Genomic DNA, 23,238 nt, shown 5'->3' with positions numbered 1-23,238 from the left:
AATTTTTCATCATCCACAACATAATCTCTGTACCCATTAAACAGTAGCTCCCCATTCCCCTCTCCCTCCGGTCTGTCTAATCTACTTTCTGTCCCTATGAATTTGCCTATCCTAGACATTTTATATAAGTAAAATTATATAGTATTTGTCCTTCTGTGTCTAGCTTATTTCACTTAGCCTAATGTTTTCAAGGTCTATCCATATTGTACCATATATCAGAAGTTCATTCCATATTGTAGAAAAAAAATATTCCATTATATGTATATACTACATTTTGTTTATCCAATCATGTGTTGATCAACACTTGGGTTGTTTATATCTTTTGTTTATTATGAAAAATGCAGCAGTGAACACTTGTGTACAAACAAGTATCTCTTTGAGTCCCTGCTTCCAGTTCTTTTGAGTATCTACCTAGAAGTGGAATTGCTGGTAGTCTTATGTTTAACTTCTTCAGGTACCACTAAACTGTTTCGCACTGCATCATTTTATATTCCCATCAGCTATGTACAAGCCTTCCAATTTCTCCACATCATCACGAAGACTTATTTTCCATTTCTTTTAAATTATAAGCATCCCAGTAGGTATGAAGTGGTATTGAGTTGCATTTCCCTAATGACTAATGATGGTTGAGCACCTTTTCATGTGCTTATTCAGTTGCCTAGTTTTGGAAATAAATGTTTATTGGAACATAGCCTCACCCGCTTGTTTATCTATTGTTGACTGTGCTTTCATCAAAAAGACTGTATTGCTGCAAGTGTTAAATGTTTAACTAACATCTCACCCAGTAAGAGAAGGTTTGCTAACTCCCATGTTAGCCCATAAAAAAGCCTTGATATATTTTCAAAACATTGAAATAATTTTTAAAAATGGTATTTGTTTAAAACTGAATTAGATTAGAAATCAACAGGAAGAAATATGGGAAAACTAAATTATTTAGAAATTTGGAATAATTTGGAAATTATTTCTAGATAGCCTGTCACAAGGAAAAATTAGAAAATATTTCTAAATGAATAAAAACAAACCCACAATGTGTCAAAATTTATGGAATGTAGTTAAACCAATATTTAATGGTTAAAGATGGACTGTTTCTCTGCTACTATTGGAATGAGGCAAGGATGTCAACTCCTGTCACTTTTATTCAGTATTATAATGGAGGTTCTAACTAGAGTTATAAGGCAAGAAAAATAAAGGCATACAGACTGGAAAGGAAAAAGTAAAACTTTCTTTAATTAGGGATTAATGAATTTTACAACATTGCAAGATACAGTTTATTATGCAATTATTAGTTGCATTTCTCTGTACAAGCAATAAACAACCCAAAAATGAAATTAAGAAATCAAGTTCATTCACAATAATGATACTTAGCAATGCATTTAACAAAAGCAGTGCAATATATCTGAACACTATAGAGCACAACTAAAAGAAATTAGAGAAAATCTCAATAAATGGAGAGATATTCCAATGTTTTAGAACTGGATTATGAGATGATTGCATAACTCCATAATTTAATAAAAATTACTAAACTGTACACTTACAATTGGTGAATTTTATGGTAAGTAAATCATACCTCAATAAAGCTGTTAAAAATTTTGGTTTTTTAAATGACCTTTCTAGGTATAGGTGCTAGGATGCGTTTGTGTCAGAAAGCTACATTGTATGTTTCCACTTCTGAAATAAAGACTGTTGAAGTAAATATGAGGGTTTATTAAAATCAGGATATTTTTATATTACTAATTCTAGTCTCTAACTCTTAAACTGCTAAACATTCATCATCATAGATTTCAACTTCTAAATTTGTACAATTATTTATTTGTGTCCACAGCTAAGAAAAACTTGGAATGTGTATTTTTTGTGTTATTTGTTAAAACTGTTGTGTTATGTTGTTTACTATAAGGAGGAGAAAATAGGGTGTCATGGATGAAAATGAAGCCAAAAGCTGTGGCTCTCTATAGGTTAGTCATTTCAGGAATCCGCATGGCAATTAAGCAGTTATATTGAAAAGTTTTCTCCATTAGATGGAAACTGACAATTAGATTTCCCACAGCGAGGGACTCTTTAATATTGCTAGACTTCTCAGTGTGAAAAATTCACACATCACGTAATCCCTCTATTAAATATCTTTCTTTTAGGTGGGGAAGTTCCCTGTGAAGCAGCATCTGTCATGCTACTTTTATTATTTTTGAGAAATGTGAATTAACTTTTTTCTTAATTTTGGTTTCTATGGGGAATGAAGTTAGATATTAATCTGTATGATATTAATCTTATTTTGTTCTTTGAAGTAAGAGAAATAATAAAGCAAATTTTGTTTGGCACCTACTGACTGATCCTGTGTCTTTGAAGTCTGTACAGAGAATTTCAAGGGAAATGTAAATGCAGTCTTCATTTTGTATGCCTGTCATCTTTGAAAGGTTCTTAATGTTCCATAGTGCTATTCACTCAGTGACTAAATAAAGAGTGGTAAATACCACCAGGCATCTGAGTAAATGTTCAGTGTCCAACTTGTGGGCACCAATCTGGACTCTTATGGGCAGTTCCACTTCTTGCCACTACAGCAGCTGATTCTAAGACCCTTGCCCCCAGCCCCATCTTGGCCTTGGGTGGGAATCCAGGCAACTGTTAAGCATATTTTGCCTGGAGTATTTCCTAATAGCAAGTGATCGGGTGGACAGACCTTTTATAATAGCAACTTATTCAGGGAAAAGAGGAGCAGCTAGTGCTGCCAGATGGTAAAGGGATCCTTAGATTGGAGACATCAGCATTAAGAGGAGGAAGAGGTTAGAGACCATTTAGTTCAAAACCAGTCATTTTACAGAAGAGAAAATTGAAACTCAGCAAACTGGGACTTCCCTGGCGGGTTCAGTCCCTGGTCGGGGAACTGAGATCCCACATGCCGCGTGGTGCTGGCAAAAAAGTGAAAATAAAGAAGAAAGAAACTCAGGAAACTGAATGGACTTACCCCAGGGGTAGCAGAAACCAACAGTTTCCTACTCAATATCTCTTTCCTCTTCTTCCTCACTAATAAATCCTTGATTTTGTTTAGAGTGGCAATGTTCCCAGAGTAAAATAATCACCTTCCCAGCCTTCCTTGTAATTATGGGTGGACATATGTCCTTGTTCTCATACAGGAGATGTAAGTGGAGGTCATTGGATGGGGTTTTGGGGGTAAGCTTTTTAAGGGGGAACATTTGGCTTTTTTTGTTCCTTTGTCTCTCCCTTCCTCCTTCCTGCTTGTCATGCCTGACTTAAGACTAGTTTGGCTCTAACATCGTGATTTTTATTATGTGCCCAAATACTTTCTGGGTGTGAAAAACTCTCTTTTAAAGCAATACCTCTTTCTGGCAATCTGTCAAGTATTGCTAATATTGGGGAGGAATGCATTCATGGATGCTACAGACCTTGCTTGAATTCTGTTTAGTTTTCCTTATGGAAGCAAAGGGCATACACAGGGTTCTGGAGAACTTGAGAAGGACAAGAAGCTTCTAAACAAGAAGCATTATGATTTTGTCTTATCTCCTACTGAGCCCAACTGTGAACATCCAACACATTAACTTTTGCTGCTTGCTCTAAGAGGCGATCGGCACCAACTTAGAGAGAAAAGTAACACACTGAAGAAGGAGCAAAGTTCTAGTGGAAGAAGAGTCAAGGAGCAACATTATTGGAGCTTTATGTGCAGGAAAAAGAAGAAAGAAATCATTATATACTTTTGGATTTCTGGACCAGAGAAGAGAAATCAGAAAATGACCCAAAGAAAAGGCAAACAAGAAAAACCCCTAAGGGAAATGGTTTCATTCTTGCAGTAAATCGTATAGTTGGGTCTAATCTAATCATAGCTGGCATTTCTTTTCTTTTCTTCTTTCTCTCTCTTTTTTTTATTTAAAGAAAAGGTCATGACCTTATCACTTTCCTCCTTTTCAATAAAGATAAGAGACTGCCTATAGTGGAGGAATAGAGTAGTCCTGACTTTGTTCCGCCAAGTTTTCTTCTCAAGAGAAGCAAAGATAGTCAGGTATGAGCGAAGCAGGGAGAAGACTAAGAGGCCGTTTCAGCTGCAGCCTCCTAGGGGAGCTGCTATTTTTAAAAGAAGTATAAAATGTGAGAAACATGCACTGAATGTTTAACTCAATCAATGAAATAAATAATTGGAAAGTGAGTTAGTCGTAACTAGGAGTGAGAATGTCCAGGAATCTTGCTGGCAGGAATCTTTTTTTTTTTTAAATTAAAGGAAAGTTGAGTATCAAGAGGATATAGAGATACAATCGACCTTACACACTTAGAGTGTTTAAAATACAATCCTGGTATTTGTTCTCATCTCAGAAGCGCTGGCTTGGTCTTTGTTACCTATTGGATTTCAGGAAGGCTGACTTGAGATGCGGCGTTGCCGTTTCCTGGGCCCTCACTTATTTTTTTTCCGGCGCTGTCAGCCAGATCCTTTGTTGTGCCTGCTTTGCATTCATTCTCTCTGCCCTCGCACCTCCAGACAGTGGGGTGAGGATTTTTCCTGGTCCTTGCGTTGAGAACTCCAGACAGCCACCGTCTCAGCCATCGCATAAAGGACGGCTTTAACTATCCCGTGGGTGTCCGGGCTGGGGCGGCGCCACGCCGGGAGCAGACAAGCTTTTGTGTAGGTGTTTGTCTCCGCAGCCTTCCGACCCCTGGCAGGAGGCGCGGGCCGCGATCCCCGAGGAGGCGGGGCCTCCGCGCCCTGCTCCGCCCGGTGAGGATTTCACGGTCGCCACCGCCGCCGACGCCCTCGTTTGTTGCGTTACGTCGCCCTGCCCGGAGCTAAGAACGCCAGACGTGGCTGCCCAGTAGCCCTCTATGGCCTTCATCCCACCCAACCCCGCTTTTTGCTTTTTCCCCCCGCTTTCTCATTTTTCCTCGTTAACAGCACACAGGCGGGGCGCTTGGCAAAACTCAGACTAAAAACAGAGCAAGAGAGAGAAAAAGAACATATTCGATGCACCTGCCTGGTTCCTCCCGAGTTTGCGAAGGGTCGTAACCATGTCTGAGTCGGGGGACATAAGTGAATTTGGCTACATCATGGAATTGCTAGCCAGAGGCAAGGTAAGTGCCGGGGCGCGCGGAGCCGCGGACTGGGCCCCCACTCCAGGCACTACTCAGCCTGTGGCCCCCACTCCAGGCACTGCTCGGCTTGTGGCTGTAGTCGTCCCGGGCCCTTGAAGCCGCCGGGGAGGGCGGGGCTGGAGTCCCAGGTCAGCGCTCTCAGCCAGGGCGCCCCAGCAGCTGCAGAATGCAAAGTAGACGCTTTCTTTTCTTTTTTTTTTAATTGCGCGGCATTTCTGAAATGAGCCAAAAGGCACTTGGCCAGCTGGGCGACCGCGGGGGCTCTCGGGACGGCGAGGGTCAAGATCTCAGCCTGCGAAGATGGGGAGGAGGGTCGGGCATTGGCCAGGGGGCTCTCCTTGACGCACCCAGGGCTCCTAAGCGTGGTGACATCGAGTGGTTGACGTCGCCCGTCCAGGCGCGGAGCGCAGAGGGAGGGTCGGACCAGACGGTGGATAGGCGAGGAGGGTGGGATCGGGTTCAGCAAGCAGTCCGACCTTATGGCGGATAAATAGGAAAAGAACCCCCGTTCGCCAAGCCTTGGCGTTATCAGCACTCCTTCCAGGTCCTTGGCCGTTGTCCCAGGTCGGGAACATTTCAAACATCCTTCCTTTGGTGGGGAGGAAGAGATGTTAAGGCACCGGATTTCAGCCAGGCACCTGTCCCGGAGCCCTTTAGAAACCCAGGCTTGCGCTGTCGGTGACGCGTGGTGACCGCGCCCTCGGCCGGGCCGGGTGGCGCCGCGCCTAAGCTGAAAGCCTTGCGGGGAGGCGGGCCTCCGCGCTGCCTCAGAGAAAGTGCCTGGAGAGGCACCTAATTGGTTTACAGGCGGGAAGTGTCGGGAAATGCGAAGGCTGCGCGGTGCGCGGCCTGCCGGGATTCGCCTGTGGCTAGAAGGCGAGAAACGGCGTCTGCGTTTGTCTTCTGCACCTGGAGTTTCGAGAAAAGGTTGTGGCCCTGCGCACGGTCATCAGAAAGGATAAGGATGATCTGCAGCTCTGGTGCGAGCACCTGAAACATCAGTCTCATACCTCACTAACCCCAACTTTGTGGATGCTTCAGGCCAGACAGTCCCGCGGCTCCCGGGGCTGGGGAGCCGCTTAACGCCCTCCCAGACGAAAGCGTCCCGGGCGAACTGTGAGCCTCCCTGAATTCTCTCTCCTGTTCTGCAAACACGGAACACTCTTCCGAAACAGAATACTTATTAACATTTCGAAGGTAGAGGCTGTGCTTCGGGCCACCCCTATCATTTACACCCCGGACCAGAAGTACAAATGGAGGACCCTGGTTCTACTTTTCTTCGAATCCTGGGGCTCCATCCTACAACTCGAGGAGCCTCCTGCACATGCATAGGGACATCCTGACCAGCATCTCCAAGCTCCTTGTCGCCCCAAACAGCTTCCCCTTGGCCACCAGCACCCTGCCCCTCCCCGCCCCGTCTGGGATGCGTACTACAGCCCTCTCTACCCTCTGGAGGACCGACCCTGGGGAAAGAAGTCCAGGAGGAGGTGCTGGCCCTGAGCGAGAAGGCTTGCCGCAAGAGGGGCAGAAACTGGCCCTCTAAAGCACACAGCAGGACCCTGGTTGCCTAGGAACTCGGGGGGCGGGGGGCGGGGAGAAGGAAAGAGGACGCCTTCTGTTAATTGTAAAATAAATATACCACTCTTGATGGGATCGGAATAGGATGATGGAGAGGTGAGTTTAGGCCCGTGGTGCTCAGACATTCTTCAGAGTAAGCCAGAATTGTATTGGTTGGTTAATAATACTTTCCTTCAATAGCAGGCAACACTTGATATACGGAGAGAATAGTTTTGAGGTGGGACCAGGGATCTGCAAGTTGACATCCTAGGTGATTATGAAGCAGGCAGGTGAACTTCTCATGAATACTAAATGCGCGAGTAGGGCAGAACCATTAGTGAACCCTTAAAACTTCTTATAATTAAGTCAGGTGAACAAAAACAAACCTCTCAGAATTAGCATTGTGTTTCACAATATGCTCACTGTAATGAAAAAACAGAACCCAAATAACCTTCTGGCTTCATCCACTGAATTTCTCTGCCTCGCTCTCCAGTAGGCGGACCCTCTTCACTAGGTTTCAGTAATGGGCCTGTAGCAAAAGCAGGAGCCGGAGGTCAGCTGACTTCCAAAGTTAGAGAGGCAGGTATCCCTGTGAAATCTCTGGAGTTGGGAAGTAGCCTCTCACAGTGAGATCTTAGGACAGTTCCTCCCTCTGCCTTTTATTTGGCGGGGTGGGGCGTGAGGGGTCAGGAGTAGCCTCCTAACCATGACAATTCAAGCTTATTCTCTGCCCACTTTCCTCACAGCTCCGCCCCCTAACTCTATTTAAAACCCTGCTTATATATGTGATTATACAGGATTTGAACACCGAATACCTCGCTGAGTATTAGCCAAGGACTAGCAGACCTTTGACTTGCTTTATTTTCCTCTGAGAAGTTAGGTTCCACTTTGTAGCTCAAGTTGGTAAGGTGAAAAATAATGTGAAACTGATCTAATTATGCCAAGTTCATGGAGTTAAAAAAAAAAAAAAAGAGCAGAGGCTCTTGTCTTCCTAACCCCCTGCCCTTTCCTTCCCTTCCTTCAAAGTTGAGACCAGTGGGTTGACCATCATCCTAATTTCTTTCACTTGTCTCTGATGGCTTTAAAATTTTACAACGTTTAATACATGCTCATTGCAAAATATTCAAACTTTACAGAAAATTTTACGAGTAAAATGTGGAACTTCACTCCCACCTCCAATCCACTGCATCTCCCAGGGGCAGCAGTTTGCTGTGTGTCTATTTCAAATTAAATTAGCTTACTGTTGTGTTCTTGAATGTGGGAGGTGAGCCTTTCATCTTAGAGTAACATAAAACCCACATGACAAAGTTGATCATCTAGTTTTACTCTATTGTGATGATGACTTTAATATTTAAAGTACACAGTGATCTCTACCATTGTAGTCTTTCTGTTCATCAAACAATACCCTATGAGTATGGTTAATACCTATGATAATTCTCAAGAGGTTTAAAAATCAATGTAAATGGACTTGCTTATATTTCACTATCACAGAAATACAGAAATTTGTACCATTTCTGGAAGCTGCTTTCTGAGGTTTTGTGTTTTTGCTTTGTTTTGGTTTTTCTTTTGTAACTCATCTCTTTGGGCTAAAAGAGAGCTTTCCAACTCTGTGGTCAATATCTAGGATTACACAAAGCAGTATTTTCAAACTGTTTAGGTCTCTAGAAAGATTTACCTTATTAATTTTTTATCATCTTCATACACTTCTTTTCTTCACACTGTCACACACTTTTCTAGAATCATATAATGAAGATTTGATGACAAGGAACATAGAAGAATTTAAATTCAGTATGCTTCTTTATTTAGCATTTAAACATACTTATATTTATGTATTCACAGCCAGAAAGCACTTCTTGTGTCCCACAGTTCAATAATTACTGTTCAGGTACATCCAAGGAGTACAATAGTTTGAGCAAAATAAAGAGGCTTTGGAAAGCTTACATTTAATTTTAATCGAGAAACAGGTGATGATTCCATTACTTGGTGAATTATTACTTTTAACTTTGAATATCTTTGAGGCATAAAAGATTCAAGAACTTTTATAAACACAAAATTTGCTTTCAAGAAGATGCTTATACTCTGAAAGAATTACGTTTAGAAAATCCTCACATCTCGACTAATGTAAAGTCTTAAACATCTCCTGAGACCAAAACAAACATACCACCAAATGATCTGTTTCAGAAGGCTCAATAGATAGTTGCTCACACAACTGAATCTAAACTGGGTGATAATACTAAGGTTGTGCACACTGCAAAGTATCCTTTAAAATATTTTTTTATATCTTGGGGTTGGGTAAAGTGTGTGTGTTGTGGGGAGGAGGAAAGCTGAAGAGATTTAGATGATAGCAGGATAACTTGAACATAGCTAATTTTATAAATATCAGAATTTTCCTCTGATGTTTTTACTACATTACTCGAAAGATAATTTGGGGGGGAAAAACTGTCTCTGAAACTGCTTTGTCAAAGAATGTTTAAATCATATTTTCTATTAAATTGAAATTGCATGTTAGACACTCCTGTGGGCCTGAGTAGGGATGCTAGAGTGACACCCAGGTTTGAATCTTGGCTCTTGGTATCTAGCCATGTGACCTTGAGGGTATTACTTAATCTCCGAATAGAGGTGGAGAGGACTTGTGACTGTTACATGTCCCCTCTGAAGGGAATTATACCTATTTCACAGGGTTATTGCAAGGATTAAATGAATATTCTGTGCAAAGTTCCTAATACTGTTATTGGCACATAGTAGGCCTTCAGTAAGTAAAGCTATTACATCTAGCTACTTCGACAACAGGGTTGGGTCTTGAGACCCCTTATATGCAAACTATGATCATTAACAATGGGAGGTAGAGATGCCAGATAAAATACAGAATGTAGAGTTAAATTTGAATTTCAGTTAAACAACAGATTTTTTAATGTAAGTATATCCCATTCAATATTTGGGACATATACTAAACAAGTTCATTATGTATCTGAAATTCAAATTTAACAGGATGTCCTGTGTTTTTATTTGCTAAACCTAGCAACCCTAAGTGTAGGAATAATAAGATGTGGTCAAAGGGGACCTGCTAACAACCTCTGAATATTATCGAGATTGTTCACACCCCAAGTTGGCTAAGGGACCCCTTTGCCCACCAGTTATGCAGCCAATACACTCCTGCCTTTAATGGGGAAGTGTCTGCCAGAGCAGCACTGTACCTCTCATCAACTCTCAAATCGCTGGTCTGGTGCTACCAGTTAGCAGATAAATGCCTCCTGGATTTTCTCTTAAACAAACAAAAGCTTGAAATGGATGGGAAGATAAGGCTTACAAAACATCAAACATGAGTGTACGAAATGAGAGCATCCTAATCGTGTTAAACTGAGCGGTAAGACTCTAAGTGCTAGAGGAGCTCAGAGTAAAGGGAGCTGATCAATGAGAACTAGACTAATGAGGATGCAGGCTCTAGATTTGCACCTTGAAAGATGAGCTCGAGTTGGCTCGGCAAGGGAAATCCGAACTTCCTGGCTTGCTGGACTCCTCTCCCCTGAGGTTGTTCCCACAGAAACACTTTATGACAGGTAAGCTTGGCTTGTCAGATGCTTGGGTCAATAATTGGTAAATGTCATTTGTCATGCCTTCACCTGTAACCTCCCGATACCCAGCAGCTTAGACAGTGCATGTGGCAGTCCACTGTGAAACCCTGTGATTGACTTCATTAATTGACTTCATTGCCACCTTCTTTACTTCCCCTAAGTCCAGGGGCTCTCTTAATTGAAAACCCAGGTTGTTTCCACCAGGAGGCAAGGTTTAGAAGTATGCTGGCCATGGGACCTTGTTGCTTGTTCTTGTTCAGGATATACTAACAGAACGGTACCCTGGCTGTTTGACCTCTGACCAAACAGATTAAGAGCCTCACAGCACTGACTCAAATATGCACCAGGGTCATTAGGACCTGACTTGGCCAGGAATTTAAGCTCTTGTTGGGTATTAGGAGTCAGTGTGGAAAGAGAGCAAGTCAGTTTAGTGAATAGTGTAGAAACTAAAGGGTATCAGGTTTATATTTTAAGTGTGAGGTAATGAACATTTATTGAACGTCTGTTTTACCAGACCTGAATAGTGTATGTGTGTGTGTGTGTTTTGGGAGTGGTGGTTGATGGCAGGTGAAGGAGGAGAAATTGACCTTTGGACTTCATGAAGCAGATAGATTTGAGACAGCTCACACCCTCGTGATAGAAGAGCAATTACACAACGCCACCAAGCACAAGATATCATAATATAGGCAGGAGTATTGAAGGTCTGTAGACTGGAGGTGGTGATAGATGTGGAATAGGCTTCCTTGTGTTGAATTTTGACCCATGTTTTAAAAGAAACTACTGGAAAAGAAAGTGCTAGGATACTCCAAACTGGGGAGGGGCAGGCACCAAGGGATGGTGTATGCAGTACAAACTGGGAGAATAATGATTTAAAGAACAAAACAAAACACATCTTTCATGTCATTCCTACATAAACACCTTCAAATGTCTACAGAGAAGAAGCATGGTAATTCTAGGCCCTCCATACTATACTAGATTCATTTTGAGTTGTTGTAAGAGGATTTGAAGGCTGTCAGAGAGAGGTACGGGGAAAGGAAAGAGAAGAATTTAAAAAAAAAAAAAAAAACCCCAAACCACACAGGATTTTAAGTTGAGGAACTGGGAAGGCTCTTGGTATCTTTGATAACTGGGAGGCTGAGATGGATGGATGTTGAGAGAAAGTGATGAGATGCCCCAAAGCATGGCAGCCAAGGGGGGAGAAATGACTAGGCAAATGGGAGAGTGGTCATTTAGACTGCTGGTTTTCATATTTGCTATCTTCTTACCAATATTCCCTCTCCCCCGTTTTGCTTTTAAAAGTATATGGGTTAAATAGTTTAAATAAATATGGATTTAAAAGTTTATGGATTAAGTTACATTAAAAAGTTTCTAGAAGTAAAACATACACATATTATAAAGTGCAAATAATACAATACAATGTGGATGGAAAGTGTCTTCCGCACCTGACTCCATCCCCTTACTTCTCCACAACACTGTTACCAATTTTTGTGCTCCATTTCGGACTTACTTTTATTTACTTATTTGCCTATGTAAGCAATATGCCTGCCTGTCTCACCTTTTTTTTTTTTTTTTCCAAAGTGGCAACATACAGAATCCATATGGTTTTATATTTGTTTTACACTATTTTAGAAATCCTTTTCATGGCATGGATGTACATTATGGATAGTTGATATTTAATTTCTATGAAGTCCCCCTGAGATCTTTGTACATGTTTTTGTGCACAATGCAAGTCTTTCAGTGGGAAAGTTATTAGAAGTGGAATTGCTTAAAAGGAGAAACACTGAAATTTTTTGATAGGTTTTACAAAATTTCCCTTCAAATAAGCTGGACCAATCTACACTGTTACAAAAAAGTTTGAAAGTGTCTAGTTTCCCACATTCTTACCAAGTGTATTAACATATTTTTTGAACTTTGAGAATCAGGTGGAAAATAACTCATTGTCATTTGATTTGCATAATGGAAGGGCTTTCAAATTTATTTTCAGCCAAGTATTGTCTATACAGTTTTTTCTTTAGTTCATGTTAATGAAACCTTCTAATCTCTTTTACTCTGTACTTTCCTTAGTTTTGGACCAAAGCACTATTCAAGTGTGCTGATGTGAGATTACAGCCAAAGGGGTATTGTTGAACCCAAAGACCAGAATTAAAGACAGAAACCGACTTATAATGCTTTTTAATGGTCGAGCCTTTTAAAATCTATATGGGAACATGGTGTAGGACATCATATAGGTAACTAAATTACACACGCATTTTGTTATCTTCCTCAGTTCCCTTCTGATTAGGACGCTTCAGAACCTGTGGGGAGGAAGCAGCCTCAACTCCAGCATGTTCGGCCACGCAGCGGGCATTAATCTGGATCAGAATAGTCCAGTCATTACTTGGCAAGGTGTTCATCCTCTCTGCACCTCATCTGTAAATTGAGGGTATTCCATTAAAGACAATTGCTACGGTCCCTTGCTGTTCTTAATTCTGCACTGCCACAGCGTTATTTAATTGTCGGCTGGAGAAGAGGCTATTACTGCTGACAGTGCTGTGGGAAGACGGCGGAACTTGCCACAGACAGAGACTTGTCCCAAATGGGAAATAAAAGGGGGAAGCGTGTCAAAACCTAAACGGGATGCCGCGCTACAGCTCTGTGGTCCCTTCGCCCAGCTGCTTAGAGCTCCTGTTTTCTCAGTCTATACATGAGATGGAATTATTTAGCCAGCTGGGAGGGCGGTGGCGTCATCTAACAATACGGTTTCCAACAACCCCACGTTAATGTGTTTTCGGTTTGCCTTGAAAACTGGAAGAAACGCGCTTGAACCGCAGCAGGTGAACTTTATGCGGCTAGTCTCCGACCTGGAAAAACGGTGCCTGAACACAGGGCGGGCGCCCACCGCCTGGGTGCGTGGGTGCCGGAGCCGTTAAAGACCAACCAGCTGTCCCGATTTCCCCACACCCTCCGTGCCCGGGGGTGGGAACCGCGCGGCGGCGGCGGCGGCGGTACGCACACACTAGGCGGGGCAGGGAGCTGCCGCCTCTAATTCCCGGCCAGTACCCGGGAGAGGGACCCCTATGCTGCGGCTTGTCCCCGCGCCACTTGGCAAGAACGTGCCGTGCGTGGCAGCGCGGCGCCCTGGTGTGTAAAAGCAGAAGCAGAAAACGAGTGGTTGGTGACCAGTCAGGGAATGTGAAGTTCACGCTACGAATCGGGCCGGAAGAGAAGGAGGAGAGCGGGGCGGGGACAGGGACCCTCTAGGGGAAACCCCCGACCCTGGTTGGGGCGGGGTGAGCTGGGTCTCGCCCTGGTCGCCTCCCCCGCGCGCGACTCTGTGTGCCGGGTGCGACGGCACGGGAAGGCGGCCTGGGCCAGCCCTCTCCCTGCCGCCCCGGCTAGAGTCAGGAAATGGAGCTTGCCTCTGAATGCTTAGTCCGCGCTTTAACAAAGCGCACGGAAAGAAAAATGAAGAGCAGAGGGTCGGCGCGGAGCAATGGCCAGGGCAGTAGTCTGGGGCAGCACCGCCGGACCGCTCCACCGCGGCCCCGCCCCGGCTCGGCCCTCGGCCTCCACCGCCCCTTCCCCGCCCTCACTTCCGACCCTCCGAGACTTCCTACCCGGCAGGGGGCGAAGGTGGCGGCCCGGGCGGCAGTGAGGAGGGGCGGGGAAGGGGCAGCTGCGGTGGCTGAACGAGCTGGAACCCCGCCGACTGCCACACCCCCGCCCACTGCTCCGCCGCTGGGCCTTCCACCCGCCCGCCCGCGGCCCCTCCTCCTTTGTGCGGTGGGCGCTGTTGCCCGGGCGACGGCGCCGCCCCGCCCCGGCCCCGCCCTCCACGGACCCCTGGCCCGGTCTCCGCGTGGCTGCCCGCCCAGCCGCAGGCCGCAGGAGCCGACGCTGCAGCCGGCTGCGGGGCGGGATTCACGGAGCCACCGTAGGGAGCAAAGCTCGTCTCTCCGCGTCTTTGCTTTCGCCCGCCCTGACCTCCTCCTCGCCGCGTCGGTCCGCTGGTGGGGTCCGGCTGACCAGCTCGCCCTCCGGCTCCGAACCGAGGCTCCAAGGCCGCCACAGGGACCCGCTTACCAGACCCAGCCAGGGGCCGCCCGTCTGCCTGTTTGGATCCTGCCTTTGATGACACCTGGCAAAAGGCTACCATGGAGGGGGATGGTTCAGACTCGCTGGTGAGTGGGGGAGAGGGACGGCCGCCTAACGCCTCGGTGGCGGCGCGCCGGGTCCCCTGGGTCTCTCTTTCCCCTCTGCCCTGAGCCGTGAGGGACCCTCTCCCCCCGGAGGAGCGAGGGCGGGCGTGTGGTGGCCCCGCTTCCTCTTCGCCTTTCCCGCCCCGGGCAGGGTTTCGCAACCCGGGGCGCCCCCTTTCTGCCCCTCAGTGGGACGGTCGGACTCGGGGTCACCGGGGCCCGGAAGAGTGTGCCACTCCTGTGCGGTGATGGCTCACCTGAAAACCTCGGGGAGTTTGGGCGGGGCTCTTTAATGGTATTCAGATTGTAGAATTAATTCGCTTTAGGGAGTCGGGTGCCCGTCGCGGCCCGGGGCGCGTGTCCCGCGCGTGTCCCGCCTTCCTTTGTCTGGGAGCGCGGTGGCGGCGGCTCTCGAGTCCCCCTCGGACCCTCGCGGGCCGGGCCCGCAGTCACCGCGAGCAGTGGCTCCTCCCCGCCTTTGCCTGCTCGCGGGAGGCGGGCTTACTGCAGCAGCTGTCGGGGTACAAGTGTTTTTGTTTCAAGGGGTCGGATATGCAATTCTTTCCAACTTGCTAGTTTCCCGTCGAACCTCATTTATTTTGAAATAGCTTAATTGGGGGAGCCAGCACATCACATTTCTCTTAATCAGGTTGTTTCCTCTCAATGAGTGTAAAATGAGCACTAAATTTTTCTTTTGCGTAAGAATTGCTTTATATCCATCGTGATTAGCAAGCTTATGCACTGCTCTGTGTACAAGAAAAGTGGAAATGATTTTAGATCTTTCAGTGGGAAGTACACCTCTCATAAAATGGGGCGTGAGAGCCTGTTCTGAACATTCAGGACAATAATTTCCTTTTGAATCAGATGTCAAATTCTTTACGAAATGAGAGAGGATGTGAATATTCTGTATTGTTTGATGTGAATTGTGAGGTGTGGATATCCTCCAAATTTACTAAAACTGTGATGTGATGTGGGCTTTTTTTAAACATTGTGAGATGCATCAAGAAACGCTGCATCACAAGACCCATTGACAGTGATAAAGCCAGTTGGCTGAAGTGCTATTGTCAGGGATTATTAAAGCACTTGGTGTCATTTTAAGGGGAATACTCACATGCATTTTTATGTAACTAAAACAAGTGAATTAATTCAGTTTTAATTTTCTCTGTGTTTCCAGTAGTTGAAATGACTGTACAGGTTTATGAGTACTTTAAAATTCTACCATCATTAAAATTGCAGGTATGCTAAATATAGATTCATAGCACCTGAAGTTTGGGATCCGTGGGGAAAAACTACACAGGCAAAGAATGGGAAAACTGGTATGAGGTCATTAGACCTTTTTAGTTGTGATGAGTCTAAATGTTTCTCACTGAAAATATTGCAAGCCTGTAGTATCGAGAGAGCATTTATAATGGTTCCTTCTAATCCCCTATACCCTTTTAGTATTCATAAAGTGCTTTTAAGATAACTGCTTTGATATGCAGCCTGAGAAACTCTTACCTACATTACAGTTGCAGCATGTGGAAAATGGTCACATTTAATGTAGAAAGTTGCAGATAATTCAGCTTGTAAATAGATTTCAAGTAGAGTTCCATGAACATAATGGCTAACCCAGTTTTTACCAGCTCTTGTTACTTGCCAGTTACAGAGCTAATGTGCTAAATAGGAATAATCCTATTCTTAGTGCTATATACTTAATTTTTATTGAAGTAATCTACTTTCAGGATTTCATTGAAGTCCTAAATCAGTTAATTAATAATGATTTAATAACTTAATAATTGTTGATGAAATATTATGGTCCCCTAATACTTTATGCTAATTTTTCTCATACTTCAGGTTTTCTCTTTTTTTTTTCTTTAACCATTTCATGCCCCTTCACCTCTAGGCAATGGATAATGAGGGGGACATAATTAATGGTATAGACTTTCATAACCAAAATGAAACTTCAGACTTTAAAAAAATCTGTTTAATTCTTTTTTGAAAGGTTAACACATGTACTTATACAAGAGGTATAAGCATGTTAATTTACACTAAATGTATTTACACTAAATGTATTTACACTAAAAGCCTTTGATTCTGATTTCTTTTTCTCAACTTAAGGTTACCATTAAGAATATTGAAAGAGAGCTCATTTGCCCGGCATGCAAGGAGCTGTTTACCCACCCGTTGATTCTCCCTTGTCAACATAGTATCTGTCATAAATGTGTAAAAGAACTCTTACTGATGCTTGATGATTCATTCAATGACGTGGGATCAGACAACTCCAATCAGAGCAGTCCTCGACTTCGGCTTCCCTCCCCTAGCATGGACAAAATTGACAGAATTAGCAGACCAGGTATGTGGTAGAACCTGGGGTGGTGGAGTTTGGTTATATGTTCAGTGATAATTGTGGAAGGGAAATTATTTTCGTTGTTTTGGGGTTAATCATTCCAGGTGAATAAATTAAAACTATAGTTAGAAAAGAATCCCTCTCTCTTTTAAAATGAACTTTTAAAACGTCAAAATGAACTTTTATTGTCTTTTGGTATGCATTTAAAATGGATATGGGATATTGAACGCGAATTTTGTATTGAGCCCATTATTAACTGTGTCTGTATTTTAGGGGGTGTTCTGACCCTGTGAAGTCCTTTATATGAGGAATGAAATAATGGACCACTGAAGTACTTACTAGGGAACCATCTATGTGTGGTAATAGGTAAATAAATATGCAGAATTAAGGGATGAGACTACATAATGCCCAGTTCTAGAAGACTTTTTAGAGGAATGTTATTTGGTATCATTTTATTCCATTTTATTCTTCAGCCATTTTTTAATCCAAATTTTAAAGTAAGGATTTTGAACATCAGCTAAACAGTAGTGGAATTCTGTAGTAGTGTGTAGAAGTAGATCTAATTAGATGTATAGCACATGTACTATACCATTATTTATTTATTTTTAAAAATAAATTTATTTATTTTTAAAAATTATTTATTTTTAAAAATAAAGTTATTTATTTTTAAAAATAAAGTTATTTATTTTTGGCTGCGTTAGGTCTTCATTGCTGTGTGTGGGCTTTCTCTAGTTGCGGTGAGCGGGGGCTACTCTTCATTACAGTGCATGAGCTTCTCATTGCGGTGGCTTCTCATTGTGGAGCTTGGGCTCTAGGCGCACGGACTTCAGTAGTTATGGTGCGCAAGCTCAGTAGTTGTGGCGCATGGGCTTAGTTGCTTCTGTGGCATGTGAGATCTTCCCAGACCAGGGCTTGAACCTGTGTCCCCTGCATTGGCAGGCGGATTCTTAACTACTGCGGCGCCAGGGAAGTCCTATACCATTATTATATAGCCGGTGTTTAAATTTTTTCCTATAGGGGTGGTGTTTCTTTCTTCTGAACATCTATTGCAGGATTAATGTAGATCAAAATTAATTTAAAATCATTGGGAACAGGGCCACTGGGAAGTTAAGGGCCAAAATCGGCAGTAAGGGTCAAGGGGAGGTAGAGGTTTGGGTAGAAATACCACAGCATCATGTTCAGCACTTCCTTCCTATGGAGGAGAGTCCTCGAGCGGCCATGAGCACCAGACTTCAGGGCTTCAGCTCTGCCCAGTTTGGGCTTTGAGGTTTTCAGTTTAATCCTTTTGTCCACTCTGTCCATTTCTCCCTCTTTAGTATAGGAGTAACTTTTTAATATTGTAAAAAAAAACCCTTTTTTTAAAATCAGAAAAGAATCTTTTTCTCCTCATTTGCATGTTAGAGAATGCCATCTTTTTTGGTCCATGCTGTGATATGGAGTCTCCTTGGGCAATATTTGTGTCTATGTGCTCCATCAGAGAGTGTATAAGAGGAGATTTGTTCTAAGAGTGGTATTATGATATTTTAAAAACATGAATTTTTTTAAAATGGTAATCACCAATTCCTTGGAGGATATTTTACACACATAAAAATTATACGTATATACAAAAAAGGGAGCATTAGGTAACGATGGGAGTGCAGGATGTATGAGGTTGGAGAGGGTTATGCTCTTTGTGAAGTCATCACTTTTATGTTTTCGTCCCTGTTAGGAAACTGGCATACTGAGGAGGGGAGGAAAGACAGTGATAGCTTAAAATTATTCTATCAGATAAAAATTCATATTCTGTTGCTAGATCCTCATTGGATAATTAAGGACCCTGGCTTGATTGACCAAGAAGATTCACTTTTTGTATATTAATATTCAGCACAGACCGTGAAATAAAATTGTAGTTAAATACTAGTATTTCTACTGATCATTAGATTGAGCTCACATGTGTATTTCATGAAATTCTGTGTTTTATATAGGCTTTGAATCTTAAGATTTGGTTTTTATGTGATCGATATAAAGTATGAATGAAATATAGATGAAAAATAGTTAACTGTTTCTGTTTTCAGGAACTTAACTAGCACAGTAGTTGGTAGATGTTTAATAAATATGTGTTGAGTGGATGTTGAATGACAAACGTTTGCTATAAGATTTGTACAGAGCATGCCATGATGGCTTATATTTATCGATGATGGCATTTTTCCAGAACAAGAGATCAAAACTAGATTTACCGAGATGTTCCTCCCTCTTCTTTAGGAAGAGCCCTGTTAAGCTGTATTATGTCCTCATGGGGGGCAAGTTAGAAAGCTTCTCTGTGGAGATCAATTATAGGAAATAAGAATATTTGATGAAGGGATGACTGCAGAATATGATGGCTGCCTTGTGGAAGAGTAGTAGTACTCTGGGTATATTCACAGCAAAAATTCCAGATCTGTCCAGTACACTAGCCACAGGTGGCTGTTGAGTGCTTGAGACACATTAGTCTGAATTGAGATATGCACTTGTACCTCTTAGAGTGAAAAAATGAATATAACATACCTCTAATAATTTTATATTACATTTTGAAATGAGAGTTTTTGGATATATTGGGTTAAATATGTATTACTAAAATTAATTTCACTTGTTTATTTTTACTTTTTTGTGGCTACTGGAAAATGTAAAATGACATATGTGGCTTACACTTTCACACATATTCCTTTCAAATAGCATTGCATGGGTCATTTGACAGATTTTAAAATAAAAGCATGCCTTGAAAGGAGAGTAAGATTTGTGTGTATAACACTAGCATGTTAAATTGTGTAAAAATAAAAGAGCTATATAAGTGTTCATTTTTGGTCATATATATGCAAGCTTTTCTCCCATTCTGTATTACCTGTTGTCATTAAGATACAATCATTGGTAGTAATGTTTATTTACTGTGTTGATTTAGATCACTTAAAAAAACCAGAAAAGAGATGCTTGATTTTTACTTTATATATTCAACAGTTTTCAGAAGTGTGATTGTTTAAAAATACAAATCTGTAGGATAAAGTATAGGTATCTTAAATGATGCACCAACAGTGATTAATTCTGAACCGTGATAGGATAAGCTTGATGACTGTTTTACATTGGTGGCTTTATATAAATACCATGCGTACCAGGAAAAACATTTTTTTTTTACTGTTAATTCAGTAATTGTATTATGTGTAGGACACAGTTACTGCTTTATCTTTTGTTAACATGTTGTGAATCTTCTCTTTGAAATTAAATTCTAAATCCAGCTTTCTGTTCATTGTTCACAGCATCACAACGGAGATCTTTGGGGTGGAGAGGTAGAAAATGCTTTATTGCTTGTGTGGCCGCAGGCAGTATAGTGTTAGATTTAAATTAAATAACTTTATATAGATAAAGTTTTTTTTAAAATAAATATCAGTGGTCAAGTCTTCAAAATCATGTAGGAAGTGAACAAATTTGGCTGACATGACTTAAAGGTCAACAGGACTAAAATTCCAAACAATTTCTGATGTTTTTAAATGGAGCTCTGATTATTAGTGCTTGCATTTTGCCATGTATACACACACACACACACACACACACACACACACACACACATATCCATTATGGGATATTTTTAAAGAAAATGACATCCCCTTGTTTTTTTTTTAATGTTACCTTAAAAATGCTTTACATTTACTTAGTGGAACAAAGCTTACGTTGACAGCCATATTACCCTTCGGGAGGTTAAATAAGCCAGTACTTTCTTCTGTATTTAAAAATTTGCTTAAAGGTATTGATAATTTTTGTAGTTAATACCATAATCTTTGCTTGTTTGTGCGTATGGTGTATTTTTTGTTTTTATTTTAAGGTATTTGGGTTCAGAGTTTTAACACTCAGGTCTCACTTGTGGGTAAATAACGTACATTGCTTTTGTGTGAAAGGTGGGCCAACCCATTTTATTAAAATAATTTTTTTTTTTTTACTCCAGTTGACCTTTAAAGTAAAATTGGCTACTTTTTTTCAGGAATGCTGGTGATACCTTAAATTTTAGTGGAGAAAATAAACACTTGAAATGTATCCCTTTTCTGGTTTCCTCACCTGCTTCTACATGCCTCGATTTTAAAATCTTACAGCCACTTCTAGAAGCCACGTGTAATCCATTCTCTTACAGGCTTTAGTGAGTCCCTGAGAATTTTAAGTGTTGAAAGTTAATAATTAGGAGGAAAGATAGGAACAGTTTGCTTAAAAAATTACCTTGTTACCTACTTTTGCTTCAGAGGGTAGTCGAGAAAAAGTTTTTGCAGTTTGAAAATGCTAATACTCAAAGGGTAAATGTAACTCATAGGCATCAGATGGTCAGAATGTGGAAGCATTAAGGTGGAAGCATAAGGCATCAGTCCAATGCACAACACCAGGAAGCCCAACGTGAGTGTCCAGCATGAGGAGAAATAGTCTACTTAACGTGTCCAGGTGTTAACAGTGGGGAAGTTGTTTGCAGCCAGGATATGGGAGAAGATGCAGCTGGCACAGGTTTGGAACCTGTTATGAATTGACTCTCTTTGTTTTGAAATACTTTATTATTCTCTTTGATCATTTAAACGGTAAAACATATGATGGAAAGCTGACTTTTGGGGGGGGATTTGCTATAAACGAGTTTGAAATTTTTATTGCGTCTTCATTTTATAATTGTGTCGTGGTTTATGCTTAACTAGTTTAATCTGTCGTTGAAGTTAAAGGTATGGGGTAAAGAATTGATTCTGTGAGGTGGCAGTGTTCAGATAATTAGCAAATATTATTGACCCCGCAAATGGAGTTTGACATAGAAAATTGCATTGCTTGGCCTATATTGCTTCTTTACCTTTCCAAGACATCATTACTTTTTTTCCCCATTATATCATGCTACTGGGTAGTACTGTCCCATAGACCTTTCTATAATTATAGAAATGTTTGACCATGCACCATACAAGATGGTAGCCACTAGCCATATGTGGCTCTTGAGAATTTTAAATGTGGGTACTACAACTAAGGAAATGAATTTTAAATTAAATTTTAATTAAATTTAAATAGCCACATTTGGCTAATGTTTACTATATTAGCAGAGTTATAGAGAAATGTTGATTCTGTTATGTTTTTTTCTTAGTTCTACCATCTTGATTTTTTTCCATCAGGTTCACTTCCCAGAATATCCTTAGATCTGTCCTGTTTTCTTTATTGCCCTGAATATATATTCTATTGATTGTTTTTATGAAAACAATGGTAGAAGTTAAGACAGATGAAATAAAAGTTCTTTAGCAGATATATTGATTTAGTATTTTGTCTGATATAAGAAGTTCAGTGTGATGCTTTATACCTTGTTTTTTTAATTATAAAAACAAAAGAGGTTTACAGAAAAGGGATAAAACTTTTTTTCTAAAATTTCTGAACATGAGGCCAAAATCTGGGTGTCACCAGTGTATGTGTTAAAGCGTGATTTTACTGGCATAATTTACTTTTGTTTTTCCCCATTACATAATTGATCACAATCTTCTATTCATAAAACCAATAATTCATTTTTTTAAAAACATTGACTGTTGAGATTAGGTATCCATTTTAATTTATATCACCTAGTTCATGTGTGGAAGCATGCAATTAAATATGAATTTCCATTTGTTTAAACTTGACCACTGTACTATATCACTTCCAGAATTATTTGGCTTGTTTTTTCACTAAACAAAATTTTCATTGGCATGTGTTTTAAAAGTAGCTCTGATGCTTATTTTATTATGTGCCTGCTGTGGTGTGAAATATCTTGTACTGTATTGCATGTTTTTAGAATTATTACAAGAGTATATTTTATGTCGGATTTTCAAATTTTTATGGGGCAGATTTTTTTGTATGCTTTTTTGGGTATGTTTTAAAATGTGAAGGTTAAAAATATCTTTAAATATTTTGAAAATATTTAAAATTTAAAATAGTGTAGCTGCATGTTTGTTGCATAAGTAGCTTTGTGGGCCTAATGCCATTTTGCATGGTGTAAAGTCACTTCAAATGAATAATATCGTGGGCTGATCACTAAATTTTACCTGTAGTGATTTATGTAGTGATATGCCAGATATCTTTTAAGACAGTCTTCAGTGATGATAGTAATGTTGCCAAGGCAATATTAATATAGCTGCTTAAAGACCTTTTCTAAATGTCATATACTAAGTTTAACCATTCACTTTTGGTACTGGATACATAGTAGTATGAAAGAAGGCTGTAGGTTAAAAACTTTGTGTTTATATTTAGGAAGTTATTTTGCAGGCAACCAAGGCTACATACTCAAATTTATACAGAAGAGGAGGGAACATGATAGGCATACACCTGTGTTAAACAGACTACCCCAGATTCTTGTGAACCTGTGGGTAAGGGCCGTCATGCCTTGGTTTCTTGATTTGTTAAAATCAGGATAATACTGAAGAAGAGTGTGATGTTTAAGGTCATTCATTGTATTATTTATATATTGTAAAGTTATCTGTAATTTTTTTGGTGTATCTTCTGGCTTACTGAATTAAATAATCTTAATGATTCTTTTTTTCAG

General features: G+C 41.4%; 1 protein-coding gene and 1 long non-coding RNA gene across 4 annotated transcripts in view; one reads left to right on the top strand and one right to left on the bottom strand.

The window, feature by feature from the left end:
* Window positions 1-12,369: 12,369 nt before the first annotated feature.
* Window positions 12,370-14,807, bottom strand: LOC138842621 (uncharacterized). The gene is made up of 2 exons (XR_011377328.1): window positions 14,650-14,807; window positions 12,370-12,623 (listed from the first exon to the last, which is right to left on the bottom strand). It is a non-coding gene; the product is annotated as an uncharacterized lncRNA (long non-coding RNA).
* TRIM36 (tripartite motif containing 36) overlaps window positions 14,049-23,238 on the top strand; it is a 43,619-nt gene continuing 34,429 nt past the window's right edge. For 2 of the 3 annotated variants that reach the window (XM_060296131.1, XM_060296130.1), the window contains exons 1-3: window positions 14,049-14,374; window positions 16,490-16,724; window positions 19,985-20,014. In XM_060296131.1, coding sequence (XP_060152114.1) covers window positions 14,348-14,374; window positions 16,490-16,724; window positions 19,985-20,014 — 292 coding nt within the window. In that variant the 5' untranslated portion in view covers window positions 14,049-14,347. The remainder of the gene's footprint in view (window positions 14,375-16,489; window positions 16,725-19,984; window positions 20,015-23,238) is intronic. The other variant, XM_030869858.2, reaches the window with a different exon arrangement.

The sequence above is a fragment of the Globicephala melas genome, chromosome 3, assembly GCF_963455315.2.
Source record: "Globicephala melas chromosome 3, mGloMel1.2, whole genome shotgun sequence".
In the NCBI taxonomy this organism is placed as follows: Eukaryota; Metazoa; Chordata; class Mammalia; order Artiodactyla; family Delphinidae; genus Globicephala; species Globicephala melas.
This window is presented reverse-complemented; position numbering and strand designations above follow the sequence as displayed.